At 37.8% G+C, this 14697-nt stretch overlaps 1 protein-coding gene across 1 annotated transcript in view; it reads left to right on the top strand.

Moving 5' to 3' along the window:
• Positions 1–6820: 6820 nt before the first annotated feature.
• LOC124613218 (serine--tRNA ligase, chloroplastic/mitochondrial) overlaps positions 6821–14697 on the top strand; it is a 91367-nt gene continuing 83490 nt past the window's right edge. The window contains exon 1 of the mRNA XM_047141891.1: positions 6821–7593. Within this exon, the coding sequence (XP_046997847.1) occupies positions 6931–7593 (663 nt within the window). The 5' untranslated portion in view covers positions 6821–6930. The remainder of the gene's footprint in view (positions 7594–14697) is intronic.

The raw sequence follows: 14697 nt of genomic DNA on the forward strand, positions 1-14697 counted from the left end.
ATTCGTCAAATGGACTAGCTTGTCCAGAATCCCGATTTGAACCGAATGGAACATCTTTAGAATGAACTAGAACGTAGACTCTGCTCCAGACCCAAGCGACCAACATCATTAGCTTCTCTGGTTTCGGCTCTGGAGGCAGGATGGTCTGCCATTCCTCCACAGACATTAAAGTACTGCTTTGAAAGTCTGCCCAGAAAAGTTTGAGCCATCGTAAAGGCGAAGGGTGCACACACTCCATACTAACGTCCACAAACAGATGTCGAAACGCTCAGATAGTGTATTTCGTTATGAAACCATTCAAGACCTTGAATAGACAGAAACATTCATTATTGCCCACTGGTTTAATTAAAGCACTCACTTCGCAATCCTCTAACGGCTGTGTAATTTTAATCATAATCATTACGGACATCGTGCAGATATCACACTGCCGGCTGGTGTGGCCGTGCGGTTCTAGGCGCTTCAGTCTGGAACCGCGTGACCGCTACGGTCGCAGGTTCGAATCCTACCTCGGGCATGGATGTGTGTGATGTCCTTAGGTTAGTTAGGTTTAAGTAGTTCTAAGTTCTAGGGGACTGATGAGCTCAGAAGTTAAGTCCCATAGTGCTCAGAGCCATTTGAACCATTTAGATATCACACTGAGGTGACAAGAGTGATGGGATACCTCCTAATATCGTCTCGGAACTCCTTTCGCCGGGCGTATTGCAGCAACTCGACGCCTCATGAACTCAACGAGTCGTTGAAAATCCGCTGCGGAAGTATTGATCCATGCTGCCTCTGTAGCCGCCCATAATTGCGAAAGTGTTGCCGCTCCAGGATTGTGTGCACGAACTAACCTCTAGATTATGCCCCATAAATGTTCGATAGGATTCCTGTCGGGCGATCCTGGTGGCCGAATCATTCGCTCGAACTGTTCAAAATGTTCTGCAAACCAACTGTGAGCCGGTGACATGGCGCATTGTCACCCACGAGAATTGGGAACACGAAGTCCGTGAATGGCTGCAAATGATCTTCAAGTAGCCGACTATGACCATTCCCAGTCAATAATCAGTTCAGTTGGACCGGAGAACACAGCTCGTACCATTATGGAGCCACTGGAAACTTGCTCCGTGCCTTGTTCACAACTTGGGTCCAAACCAGCGTGGAGTCTGCGCAACGCTCGAACGCTACCATCAGCTCTTACCAGCTGAAATAGGGGCTCATCTGACCAGACCACGGTTTTCCGGGAATCTAGGGTCCATCTGAAATTTCACCGCACTGAGTCGAAATGACAGCTCCGCCAATGCATTGCCGTTTTACACCTTGTGTACGCAATACCACCACCGTCTGTATATGTGGATATCGCTATCCCTCGACTTCTGTCACCTCATTGTAGAATTCCGATTTGTGAGGCATCACGACAGCCCCTGGCAGTGACTGCCCATTTTTCCCCCTTCCACTTCGCTACGTAGTTCTACACTGGGACACTGTCGCAGCTGGCCTGTCCTCACACACCACCTGTTCTCACCTTGGGATGGAACCAGAAGGCCGGACCGGCCGCCGCGGCCGCTGGCGAGCGCAGCTGAGGTCACCAGAGGTCAAGCGGGGTCAACCCAGTGGCTGCCAGCGCTCGCGCGCTGACCAAGGTTCGTACTGGGTAATCGTTTGAGGAACGAGCTTCAGCTAAGCTACTCACACTTCATCGTAAGCTTGGCCTTCTTATTAATCAAGCAAGACACTTGATGACCGCTATTCGCTCCAACCGCCACATCTCTCTCAGATTTGAATAATTATTTTTAAGAAAAGCACAGGGAGTCGTGGGCGGGGGGGGGGGGGGGGGGTGGAGGGAGAGGATGTCAGGTTCATCGAATAACGGCTAGCCTACAAATACTTAGTCCAGAGTTAAGTAACTGCTGGTATCTGTCGACTTCCAGTTTCAACACTGCACTCCTTATGTTCACAAGGACCTCCAAAGCCGTTTGTACTGACACAGTTAAGCCATCATTGTTTGCCTCTTACGCTGCGCCATTGTAAGAGGTCCATGACTAAGGAATTTATTGCTAGCGTACTCGAGCAGTTGTAATTTTATGGATTGCTCACCCGCTGCCCGCGATATGTAAGCTATAAGAGAATCTCAGACCAAAGAGCAGTGTTGGCTGCAGAAGGAACTGTGTGGCAGTAGGAGTAAGTTGTAGCTAGCAGTCGTGTGTATCGAGTTGGCTGGGCCGGTCGTGGGGAGCGATGGCGGTGCCTGAGCGATGTATAAGGTAAAAGCACCCTCGCGTATATGTACTATTGTTATATCAAGTCCCATGTAAATGTTTTAAAAAAATCTCTTAATAATAATCTTTCTTATAAAAATTAACTTTGGATAATCATTCATCTCAATTTAAAGAATTAACTAATTTCTGCAATCCATGGTCATCCCGATTATTGTAAAGAAAAATCAGTTGTTTCTTTTTATACATGACAAATCTATCGGCCAGCATTGCACTGGGCTGTGCCAGAAAAATTTCTTATAGGAGCAGATATACATGCGTTATCCAGCGACTTCATTGAGGTAAGAATTTTCAATTTATTCAGAATGATCTTTCAGGGCCATGACACAGAGCTGCTGACGTCCAAATTTACCAGTGTAGATACACAGTCAGTTAATTATTGAAAGGTTATAAGTGAGCCACAACTTTATTGAGAGATTAGTCACATTTTATTATTGGTAGGTTACGGAATTTATCTGTTGGGCGGTTACACTATATGTGAATGTTATATAATTATTTTATCACTTGGGAGGTTACAATTGGTCTGCCAAAGGAGTGGAAGACAAAATAAGAATTTCGCATGCGACATTTGTTTCCTAACGCTTCCACAAGAACATGTATGAAATGTTTTAGTATGTTTCTGTAAGAAAATAAATTCGTTTATGTGCATAATGTCAGGCATTTTCACAAAATAAGCGTATATATTTTCTGACTTTTGCGCAATCCAGTACATATAACTAAACGATATCGAGATATGAAGCATAATATATTATATTACAAAACGTTGATTACATAATTGTGTAGTGAGCTAGATGTTAACGATACATCGTCTCAAAATCTTAGTCATTTACCAATTTTCAACTCGTGGAAATATCTCTGCAAGGATTTTGAAATAGTTCCTTTTGACAAGAAAAATTTTCATCCTTAGTGAAGTGTGTGGGGTCAAAAGAACACTTCTCTGGGCATATACAAAAGTCACTAATTATGCTGCTAATACAAAGCATAAAATTTGACCTGTAACGAAATTTCACTGTAGTTGCAGAACCCTCAGCGATGTGCAATGAGAAAAGATCTACAGTAACAACAAAGAAATTGTGGACAATCTTTATTAACAGTAATGTACATATCTCTATACTGCATAGCAATATTCATTCCTACAACAGCTAATTAACTGAAGTGAAAAGAAAGTTGCTACGCTGAAGAAAGCTGCTGCATTCGCAGTTACACTAAATATTTACTTTTTGACTCCCAGTGGTAGCTTAATACTAACCTGATTTCACTTTAATTTTTCAAACAAAATAGTTACTCGTATCTCCAAAATCTGAATCTTGCTTGCAGTGCATTACTATTTAAGGTATAGCCTTACAACATATATTCAAACCTACCAATTAACCAGTAGAAGTTTCTTATTGTTAAATCTAGATATTCAAGTATCAAAAAGACTCTCTAATTTATGTATAGCTTTCTTTTGAATTAGCAAAAAATCCCAATTTCTTGCTTTATGTTAGATGGGAGTTTGCTGAATACCACACCTAAGCAGCAAACTCCTTTACTCCTCTCGCAACATAGGGCAGGAATGCAAAGTGCACATGAAAATGATTTTGGTTGCCTTGTATTGTGTTAAGTACATCACAATTCAGCTGAAACTTGTTTTTGTTGTCAATAAAAAAACGATTAAGGAGTACAGGTCTCGGGGAGTAATAATTCCAAGAGCCTTAAAAAGAGCACACTGTGTGGTTATCTGGTTTACACAATAATCTTACTGCTCTCTTTTGGTGAATAGACACTATTTACTACTCATGTCCAAACACTTTCTATACTTGAAGAACCCTGCGCCAAAGGATTCATTTATAGCAGAGTGAAAGTATGCCAATACCAATGCCCAACACCCCCCCCCCCCCATCACCCCCACAAAAAATAAAAATAATTTAAATGGACAGCAATGTACACTCTAAACACTTCATACAGACATTAATCAAGCTTGATACCACCATGAAACTTCCTGTCAGATTAAAACTGTGTGCCAGACCGGGACTCGAACTCGAGACCTTTGCCTTTCGTGGGCAAGTGCTCTACCAACTGAGCAACTCAAGCACAACTCAGGCCCTGTCCTCACAGCTTTAATTCCGCCAGTACCTCGTCTTCTACCTTCCAAAGCTGTGAGGCAAAGGTCCTGAGTTTGAGTCCCAGTCTGGCACACAGTTTTAATCTGCCAGGAAGTTTCATATCAGCAGACACTCCACTGTAGAGTGAGAATTTCATTCTTGATACCACCATGTTTATTTTAATATTATTGTACATTTCTTATAGATGAACAGCTCTCTCAGAAGAGTAAGGTAAACAGCCTTTATTTAAAGGATCCTTATCAGTTTCATAAAATTGTTAGGATCTGCGTGTTCAGGTTCCAGCGTTTTTTGATAAAGTGTCAGGGGGAGTACAATTATGATGACAACAGTTTCACTTCCTGTTCTAGTGTCAAAAAGTTGAACAAAATTCTGAAGTCAACAATTAACACAAAAAATATAAGTACTGATGGTAATAATACAATGATTTAATTTATCACAGGAAAACAGCACTTATGAAAAACTTACATACTTATACTGAGGAAATTTATTACAGTATCACTTGACACAGATCTTTTAGAATCAGCTTCATTTAATCCAATTTTTGTTGCCTTCGGTACTCTGTATAAGGGAGAAGAAGAAAAAATAGTCCAGTCATCTTAAAAATTAAGATAACACATTTTTTTAAGATGTAAAAATTTGGAGCCTGATATTCTGAATTACACATTGAAACAAATATAAACATTAATTTCTCACTTAGCAATGGAATTTAAAAAAATACAGAGAAGGTTTACAGAATGGGATTCAGATTCATTAATTTATTTCACTTAAAGAAATATAAAAAACTAGAATTCAGCTGTAGGTGACTTAACTTCTGCTGCTCTAGGTGCCACCCCATGTGTATGTAATTCTATTTTCAAAACGATCACAAAAATCACTCATTATTAAACAAAACTATTTTTGTATGGACACATCTAATCAGAGGTTGGCGTAGCTTCTTGCTGTGGAGTCTCACTTCATCATCTAGCCTTATTTTACAATACTAAGTGAGTACAGCTTTTTTCAGTTAATAAATGTGATTATCAAGGGAAGGACTGTTTCAAGCATGTTTATTCAGCTGAAGGAAAACTTCATTCCTTATGTCCTGGAAAGCTGAGGTAACTAATTTCTTAAAAGGGTTTTTCATATTGAAAATTGACATTTGTCTAATAGTTTCTGGTTCATTTTTCACAGATAAACATGATCATTGGATATAATAGATAAGCTGGCTCTGTTTTTTATGTTCAAGATACCAATACTAGTAATTTTAGAACATGGTGAAATTTGCCAAATGTGGCTCTCTACTTTTTTGTTCACTTTCCTAGCCAAATATGAAGTGTAAGAAACTGGATGAGCTATATAATCATATTCGTTATTTATTACAAAGGTGGAGCAATTATCAAAAAATGGCTCTGAGCTCTATGGGACTGAACATCTGTGGTCATCAGTCCCCTAGAACTTAGAACTACTTAAACCTAACTAACCTAAGGACATCACACACATCCATGCCCGAGGCAGGATTCGAACCTGCGACCGTAGCAATCGCGCGGTTCCGGACTGAGCGCCTAGAACCGCTGGACCAGCACGGCCGGCGAGCAATTATCACTAGTAGATGTACCAATATCAATAACGTTTTGGAAGCAGCTTCAGACTGCTGGATTCATATTCTGCTCCTACAGGACTAACCACAGCATTAGAAAACACTTCCAGCAGATCCTGAGTGAGTTTACATGCCAGCAAAGAAGTCCTTCATGGTTCAGATCTGCTTCTGAAGGCGTCATACAAAACTGAAGATGAGTGTAGACCGTTAATTATACCTATAATATCCGTTCTTGTTGAGTGAACCACTTAAGTTCGCTAAGGAGTTTCTTTTAACGTGAACTGTCAATCTTTTACTGGTTCACATACCAGCATCACCAAGTGGCAGAAGTCATATAATATAAAGATTGTTTTGCGTAAAAACCAGGACCTTGTGATTTATAAATGGAATTCATTTCTTATAAAAGCATAACAAAACATTTCACACGTTTTGTTGACTAATCGTCAGAAAGATAATGTTGCCTACCAAACTGATATTTTGTATTCCTCTCCTGTGGAAATGGTGGCCTAAAAGACTCACAGTGCAACAACTATTCACTGAAGAACTGTTGAACTGTCAGTACGTTTCATCTGGCCACATGTAAAAACGATAATCATCGCATTAATGTTAGGAATTTCTGAGAAACCAAGTTAACTGCACCACTATATGTGTAATAGCAGCAAGGAAAATTATTTTCTTGTTAAAATCAGTGCTTGATTTCAGCTCTTAATGAGAAAAATCTGTAACTTTCAATTATACGCAGTGCGTAATAACAGAAAATCAGCGTCTTCCCCAAGTCACGTGACTTAGATGTTGGTTTCAGTGTAATAACGTCACGTGCGGTCTATATGTGGCTATGTATTTGATCACGAATATTTTATGCTGGTAAGTATCGATTTTCGATATTTGTCGTCCGTCGATAAAGAACGGTCGATACAAGCACTGCAGTGGACGTTTGTAAACACTGTAGCGGGAAGGAGTGTGATTGTTTAAATGCCAGCGTATCCTAATCAAAATGCCTGGTGCTGTCTTACGATGCAAGCAGCTGGCCAGTGTAAGGAGGTTATGCTATTGTAAACCAATACATGTTGGGAAATTTCTCAAACAGTATTCAACACCATCTAGTGCGAGATTGGAGACATTGATTAAGCCTGAGTTGGATGTAGACTATCTGTGTAATGCAGATAACAAAACAGAAATTGAAAATAATATAAGGAACCGGAAAGGTGTTGGTAATATTAACCGCGTTCTTGAGTTGCATAAACGAATTAGTTCACTGTCGCGTGACAGAGAAGATGAACTGCAAGAACTGAGAAAAGAATTTGAAGAAGAAGCCTTGCTCATACCTAACAAGTCCTTCCCTTCCTTGTCACAGTACGGCGAAGAGCCGAAAGTTCTTAATCTTCAGGGAGTGAAACCTAGTTTCCCGTTCAAGGCGAAAGAATTCAGTGAAATCACCATACAGAATCGGACTTTGCGAACGGAAAATTTGGCCGTATTTACTGGACACAGAGGCTACTGCTTTAGTGGACAGCTTGCAGAACTTGAACAAGCTCTTGTTCGATACACCGTGAGGGAACTGTTATCGAGAAATTTTAAGCTAATTTCAGTCCCAGACATCTTGCCAAGAGAAGTAATTGAAGGCTGTGGAATGAACACGAGGGGAGAACGTACGCAGGTAAATATTTAGAAACCAATAAGTACAGAACACAATTTTTAACTTGGTTGCGTATTAGATGCCTTACCTGGCTGCGAATGCAGTGTTCCTGCTGGTACTGCAAGCAAACTACGTAATTTTTCTACACATGTTTGAAGAAGAGCCAGTTTCGCAAATAACAGCTTGTATTTCTCATACACATGTTTGTGTCTTACAGATACTTTGCCCCCTCCCACAAACCTCTGATAAATCTCCATTAGTTGACTTTTTTCCTAAGCAACTAAGAATAAGAAATATATTTTTCATTAACATTATGCCTGATATGTCACATTTTAACTGCCATCAGAAAGGGAATTTTATTAACATAGTGTGAGACACCAAATGTTTTTGTTACTAATGAGCAAAGAAAAGAATGAGACTGTTTCCTTTCAACCGAGTTTGTGCTTAAACGGATATGAATTTCTAACTTACTGACATTTGCATACAGTGTGTTATGGCATAACTGAGTACAACTAAGTGTTAATTATACAGCAACAGTATCAGCAAATGCTTGAAATGAGCTTCAGTAGGTTGCATGGAATAAAGAGGATTTTATTCCAGTAAGTTGTGATGCCACTGGTATGTGTCTAATTGGATGGATGTTTACAGCATCCAAGACACAAATGGAAAATACAAAACATTCAATTATAAAGTTAGCACCTTATTTGAAAATTGTTTTCCCCTGAAGGTAACTCAAATTAAGCAGAAGCCTAATAAGAAACCATGGATCACACAAGGGATAAAGATATCAAGTGAGACAAAAAGGAAACACTATCTGATATGTAGGGACACATTTGATACTAGCATTATAGCTTATTACAAAAATTACTGCAAAATATTGAAGAAGGTTATCCAGAAATCTAAATAGCCTACCTGCATTATGAGAAGAAGATAAATACAGCCAGTAATAAAATAAAAACAATATGGGATATAGTTAAGTCAGAAATAGGTTGGACCAGGAATGAGGCAGAACAAATAGCTCTAAAAATAGGCTAAATGAAACCCTGGTAACAATCACATGTTGTGTTGCAAACCATTTAAACACGTATTTTGTCTGTTACTGATAGCATGGGTTGTCAGGTTCAGTAAATAATGCAATGGAATATCTGAGACCGGTGCACACAAGCAATTTCAGTAAAATGGAATTGATGTATATTTCACCCAAAGAAATAGAATCCATCATAAAGTCCTTGAAATCAAAGCATTCTAGTGGTTATGATAACATATCAACAAAGTTAATAAAGGAGTGTTCTTGTGAGCTTAGTCATATCTTACGTTATTTGTGTAATCAATCACTTGTCACAGGAACATTCCCGGACTGGCTTAAATATGGTGAAGTTATACCTCTCTACAAGAAAGGGGACAAAGAAATGTCATCAAATTACTGACCAATCTCACTTTTGCCAGCTTTTTCAAAAATCTTTGAAAAGGTTATGTTCAAGTGTCTACTTAAGCACCTTAGTGAAAATAACATACTGTCAAAGTCACAGTTTGGGTTTCTTAAGGGTTCTGATATTGAGAAAGCTATTTACACTTACAGCGAAAATGTCCTTAATTCATTGGACAACAAATTAGAGGCAACTGGCATGTTCTGTGACCTGTCAAAGGCATTTGACTGTGTGAATCACAGCATTCTTTTAAGTAAATTAAAATATTATGACGTCACTGGTAGTGCTGCAAAGTGGTTTCAGTCATATCTTACTAATAGAAAACAAAGGGTGTCATTACGTAACACTTCAGCAGTAGCAATCAGACATCATCTGACTGGGAAGAAATTACATGTGGTTTTCCCCAAGGTTCCATACTAGGCTCGCCACTGTTTCTTGTGTATATTAATGACCTGTCATCTGTTACATTACCAGATGCCAAGTTTGTCTTATTTGCAAATGATACAAACATTGCAGTAAATAGTAAATCAAATATAAATTTAGAAATGGCAGCTAATCAAATTTTTACTGACATTAATAAGTGTTTCATAGCTAATTGACTGTCATTAACTTTGAAAAGATGCACTATATGCAGTTCAGAACTTCCAAGAGATTTCCTTCTGGTGTGTATATAAAATATGATGACATGGAAACACGAGAAGTTGATCATGTAAAATTCTTGGGATTACAACTTGATAATAAATTCAGTTGGGAGCAACAAACTAACGAACTGCTATAGTGCCTAAACAAGTCTGTGTTTGCAATGCGAATGATCTCAGACATAGGAGATATAAATATAAAAAAACTGGCATATTTTGCTTATTTTCGTTCCATTATGTCATATGGTATCATATTTTGGGGTAATTCCACAAACAGAGAAAAATTTTTTAGAGTACAGAAGCGTATAATAAGAGCAATGAGTAGTGTAAATCCAAGAACATTATGTCAAAACCTGTTCAAAGAATAGGGCATATTAACCACAGCTTCTCAGTATATTTATGCCCTTAATGAAGTTTGTTGTAAATAGTACATCTCTAACTGCTTAGTACACAGTATCAATACTAGGAATAAGAACAATATACATAAAGATTTAAAATCACTTATACTTGCTCAGAAAGGAGTCCAGTATTCAGCAACGCATATTTTCAATAAGTTACCAGCAACCAATAAGAGTTTAGTTTCAGATAAGGCACAATTTAAACATAATTTAGAAGAATTTTTGGTGGCCAACTCCTATTCCATCCATGAGTTTCTCAAGTGCAGTAGACCATTTTAATAAAAATTTATTATACTTTAATTTTTGACAATACTTGGTTGTAACAGCCGAGAAACCAGCAAATGTCTGAATGATGGATTTAATGAAAGCAGATGTAACTATTAAACCTGTAAATATTAGAAGTTTAAATTTAATACGTGTACATAATTTTACTGTTTATTGACTGAGGATCATTAAAATTAATGAAATTCAAGTGTTTCTAATTACATTTTTGTAATGTGTTTATCTGACATGTTCCACATCCAGGAGGATTCCCTCTTTTATGGGTCTATGGAATGAAAAATTAATCTAATCTATATAGCTGTTAGCCATTTTTCATGGAGAAAGTGTGTTTCCATGATCGTTTTCGAAATATAAAACTCTGTAGATAACCTCAACTCTTAAAATTTAATAGATTCAACTGTGAAAATTTGTGGCATTACAAATGATCTTCTGTGTGATATGCATCAGCCATGAAAGTATCTTCTTACTTAAATTTTTCAACATTTGTATGTGTATGTAGGGTTTAAAAGCTATTAAATTCATACATACAAAATTAATTCTCCATAATTTCAGCCGTTTGACAAATCCTCCACCACTGCCTGGACAAGTGATGTGCAACTAAAAATAATATGTGGTAAGATTAAACTAGACAGGCATGAGTGACCTGTCACTCCTTTAAAACCTTCCATAACCAATCCCTCTCATCTGCATGAGGAAGTAACATAAACGTTCCAAAAGTCAGGAAAAATAGTTTTCTAATTTTAAGTGTTGCTGTTTTCCTCAGTACCAGGAATTTTATGTCCTGGAAGTAAGTATGCCCACTGGTAAACTGTTCTGTCTCCTTGTCTTTAGCAGCTTTCTTAACTGAGCTTTCTCACTGATGCAGATATTTTTAAAGCTAGTTTCTTGCTAAGGAAAAAAATAAACTAAACTCCGCCCGAACAGGACATGAAGACCCAACGGTACCGACCAGCCACCGTGTCATCCTCGGCCTGCTGGCTTCACTGTATGTAAATACGGAGGGGCATGTGGTCAGCACAATGCTCTCCCAACTGTGTGTCAGTTTATGGGATCGGAGCCACTATTCTGATCTAGTAGCTCCTCAATTGTGCCTCACAGGGGCTGAGTGCACCCCGTTTGCCAACAGTGCTTGGCAGACTGGATGGTCACCCATCCAAATTCTAGCCCAGCCCAACAGCTCTTAACTTCAGTGATCCGACAGGAACCGGTGCTACCACTGTGGCAAGGCCATTGGCCTTTGAAGGATACAGAATTCAAATTTTTATGGGGCCATCCTTGTAAACAAGGTAAAACTGTCTTCTTCTACTGAGCTTCAGCATGTCAGCTTATTTCCTGACAACATATATTTATATGGTATCCAAACTTCAATTATGCGGAATAGTAATCCCTAACAGACTGACTTGTCGCTGATGATGCAGTCAAATAATGTAGTATCTTTCCATCAGGTTACATGCTTTACATTATTCCCAGCTGTCAGTCTTGGAAGGAAATACTGAAGCCTCTGATATTGAGCATCGGGTTTGACCCATATGACGTCAAAATATCAGTCATTAAGTGATTGTTTAAATCCAGTATAACTACCATGACATCTATCATGCAACTGTAATAAGCACACAAAAAAAAACACACACATCAAAAAATTATGTCTTAAAAATATATACTTGGAAATAATTTGAAAACCAGAGCATTTCTTTGGGAATTTGAGTTTTTTTGTTTGTTAACCACTTATTACACAAATCCTGAAAAAGAAAGAAACCACCATGGCAAGTTTGGTATTGTTATGTTAAATTAAGCTGTATAGCTAACCTGAACTTCAAGACATGTAATGAAATGTGAAATGTGTTTTATTCATCTCATAATGTACATAATTTCAGAACATGTGTCTGATGTACAGGAGACACGTCAAGGTTATAATTTGCTTATTTAAAATTTTGTTACACTTACAATAATACTTTGTGGAGAATTTACTTACTTAAAATTCGTCAGACTTACAGTATTTACATCTACTATAACTATCATACATTTTTATTCCATTTTAGGGATCCAGCTCAAAGTATCACTCACTTATCCTTCATGAAATCTTCCACAGGGTAGTAGTATTGTTTAATTAGAAAATCATGTAGCTTGCTTTTTAAAATATTTACCTTCATATTCATTATGTCACACCCTTGTATTGTGTTGTGAATTTTCATGGCTATATACCGAGGAGTCTGAGCACCCAGTTTTATGCAATGAAAGGTGAGCATAAAGTTTTCTGTATATCTTGCGTCGTATGAGTGTTCAAAATGATTTTTTTTTTATAGAGCAGCTCTACTGCGTAGGAAAAGAACCACCTCAAAGATGTGTAAAGAGGGGTCAGTTAATCTTAAAAGGTATTTAAATAATGGTCATCATGATGCCCTCAACTGTGCAGAGCACATGTTGCAAATGATTCTTTTTTGCAACTTTCAAATTCATGTAATGTTTCCCGAGTTCCCCCCAAAAATTATGCCATATCGAATAACTGATTCAAAGTAGCTATAATATTCTATTTTCCTAGTGACCTTATCAGTGGCACAGGCTAAAGTTTCCATTGCAAATTTATTTGCTAGATATTCTATTTGAGAATTCCAACTCAAAGTTCTGTCTAAGTTTATTCCCAGGAACCTGACTGTCGAGTTCTTCCATTTTTTTATTGTTGTGAGTGATACAGATTTCTTCAGTTTTTGACTGTTTGGTTTTAAAACTCGTCATGTGGTTTTTTGAAATGTTTAGCCTTAAGCCATTTAGACTGAACAGTGTTTCCAGGTTACTTAACGTATTCAGAACACACTGTGGTATATTGTCAGAATTTTCATTTTCAATTAGGGCAGAAGTACCATCTGAAAACAAAGTTAAATGAATATTTATATTGAGAGGCAAGTCATTTACCTAGAACAGGAATATAATGGGTCCAAGGATTGAGCCTTGAGTAACCATGAAACAGCGATATTTGCTAGGGATGATGGGGAGGGAGGAATTGCTAGTGTTAATATCCGAAACATAACAAGTCATTTATGACATTTAACCTATATAGCTGATATGAACTTCAAAATACCAGCTAAAAACAAAAGGAAGGTATCTGCAAATAACAGGCAAGTTATGACGTAAGACCTGTATCATTATCCACACTTAAGCTAAGTGGGTCAAATGAATGCCACAATATGTACTAACCTTGAGGGAGGGGGGGGGGGGGGGGGGGATTCACACAGAAACCAAACAACACAAAATAGTGAGCACACATTAACTTTAATTTTTGTATATAGCTAAAGTGAAATCAATGATATCCACCAAACACACACTAATGCATGCATAATAAAATGCAAAAATCACATAAACACATCTTAACAATGTGTTGACCTTTTAGAAAACTCTCACAAGGAGAAAAAAAAAAAAGACCATTTACTACACAGCACAAAAAATTCATACAAACAGATTCCCACCCTCCCTCTTGGCCTTCCACTAACCAATACCCATTTTCCTACACCAAACACCACACAAATTAAAATTAAGTTTTAAAAATGGGAAACACTCTTTCTGGAATAAACCATAACAAACAGTCAATATCTGAGTTATCATTGACAGTTGTTTTGTGGGTACAATACTGCTTATGCGAGTGCTACCAGGAGATTACTGTGCCCAGGGCCACCTTGTACCCTGAGCCACATACTTTATGAAAAAGGTTGGGATATTTAGTTTTTTGTACTTGTTGGCAGCTCTCTGTAGTCCACATTCAGAGAGAATTTGGCTGCCATTAAGACAGTTGGAGGACTTTTCATATTTTCACACTAATAAAGTAAATTGTTCTTTCTTTACTTGTGCATTTTTTCTTCCTGAGGCAAGTGCTATCAATTTTTACAATGTGTATCAAATAACTTAGAATGTAATGTCTTATTTATTCATATGTTGTGTTTTTACATTTGCCCAGAATGTGAGGATATTATGATCACATGTGCATATTACTGTAAACATGTGCACCCAGGGCACCTTCTAAACATTTTAGCTAACACAATGGACCTAGGTATAAGGCTGCCATAAAACTTAGGCAATGCACTGACTGAACAAATTAATGGTGTTTACTTTTATCGTTGTTTCATTGCTGTCAGAATTATTTAAGTTTACAGTGTAAGACTAATAGATCTATGCAGGCATAGATCACAAAAACAGTTTTTAGTTTCTCTCGCCTGTAAATACAGGCATACACTAACTGATGACTTATAACATTTTTTCATCATCAGATACCATGAATCAAGGAAGATAAGAAGAGGCCCAAACCTTATACAGCTACACTGATTGAAGTGACAAAAAGAGTGCAGACAGATTGCTTATTTATCGGAGAAGGTGCCAAAATGTATCTAGTTT

This window comes from Schistocerca americana, chromosome 4, assembly GCF_021461395.2.
Source record: "Schistocerca americana isolate TAMUIC-IGC-003095 chromosome 4, iqSchAmer2.1, whole genome shotgun sequence".
NCBI classification, from domain to species: domain Eukaryota; kingdom Metazoa; phylum Arthropoda; class Insecta; order Orthoptera; family Acrididae; genus Schistocerca; species Schistocerca americana.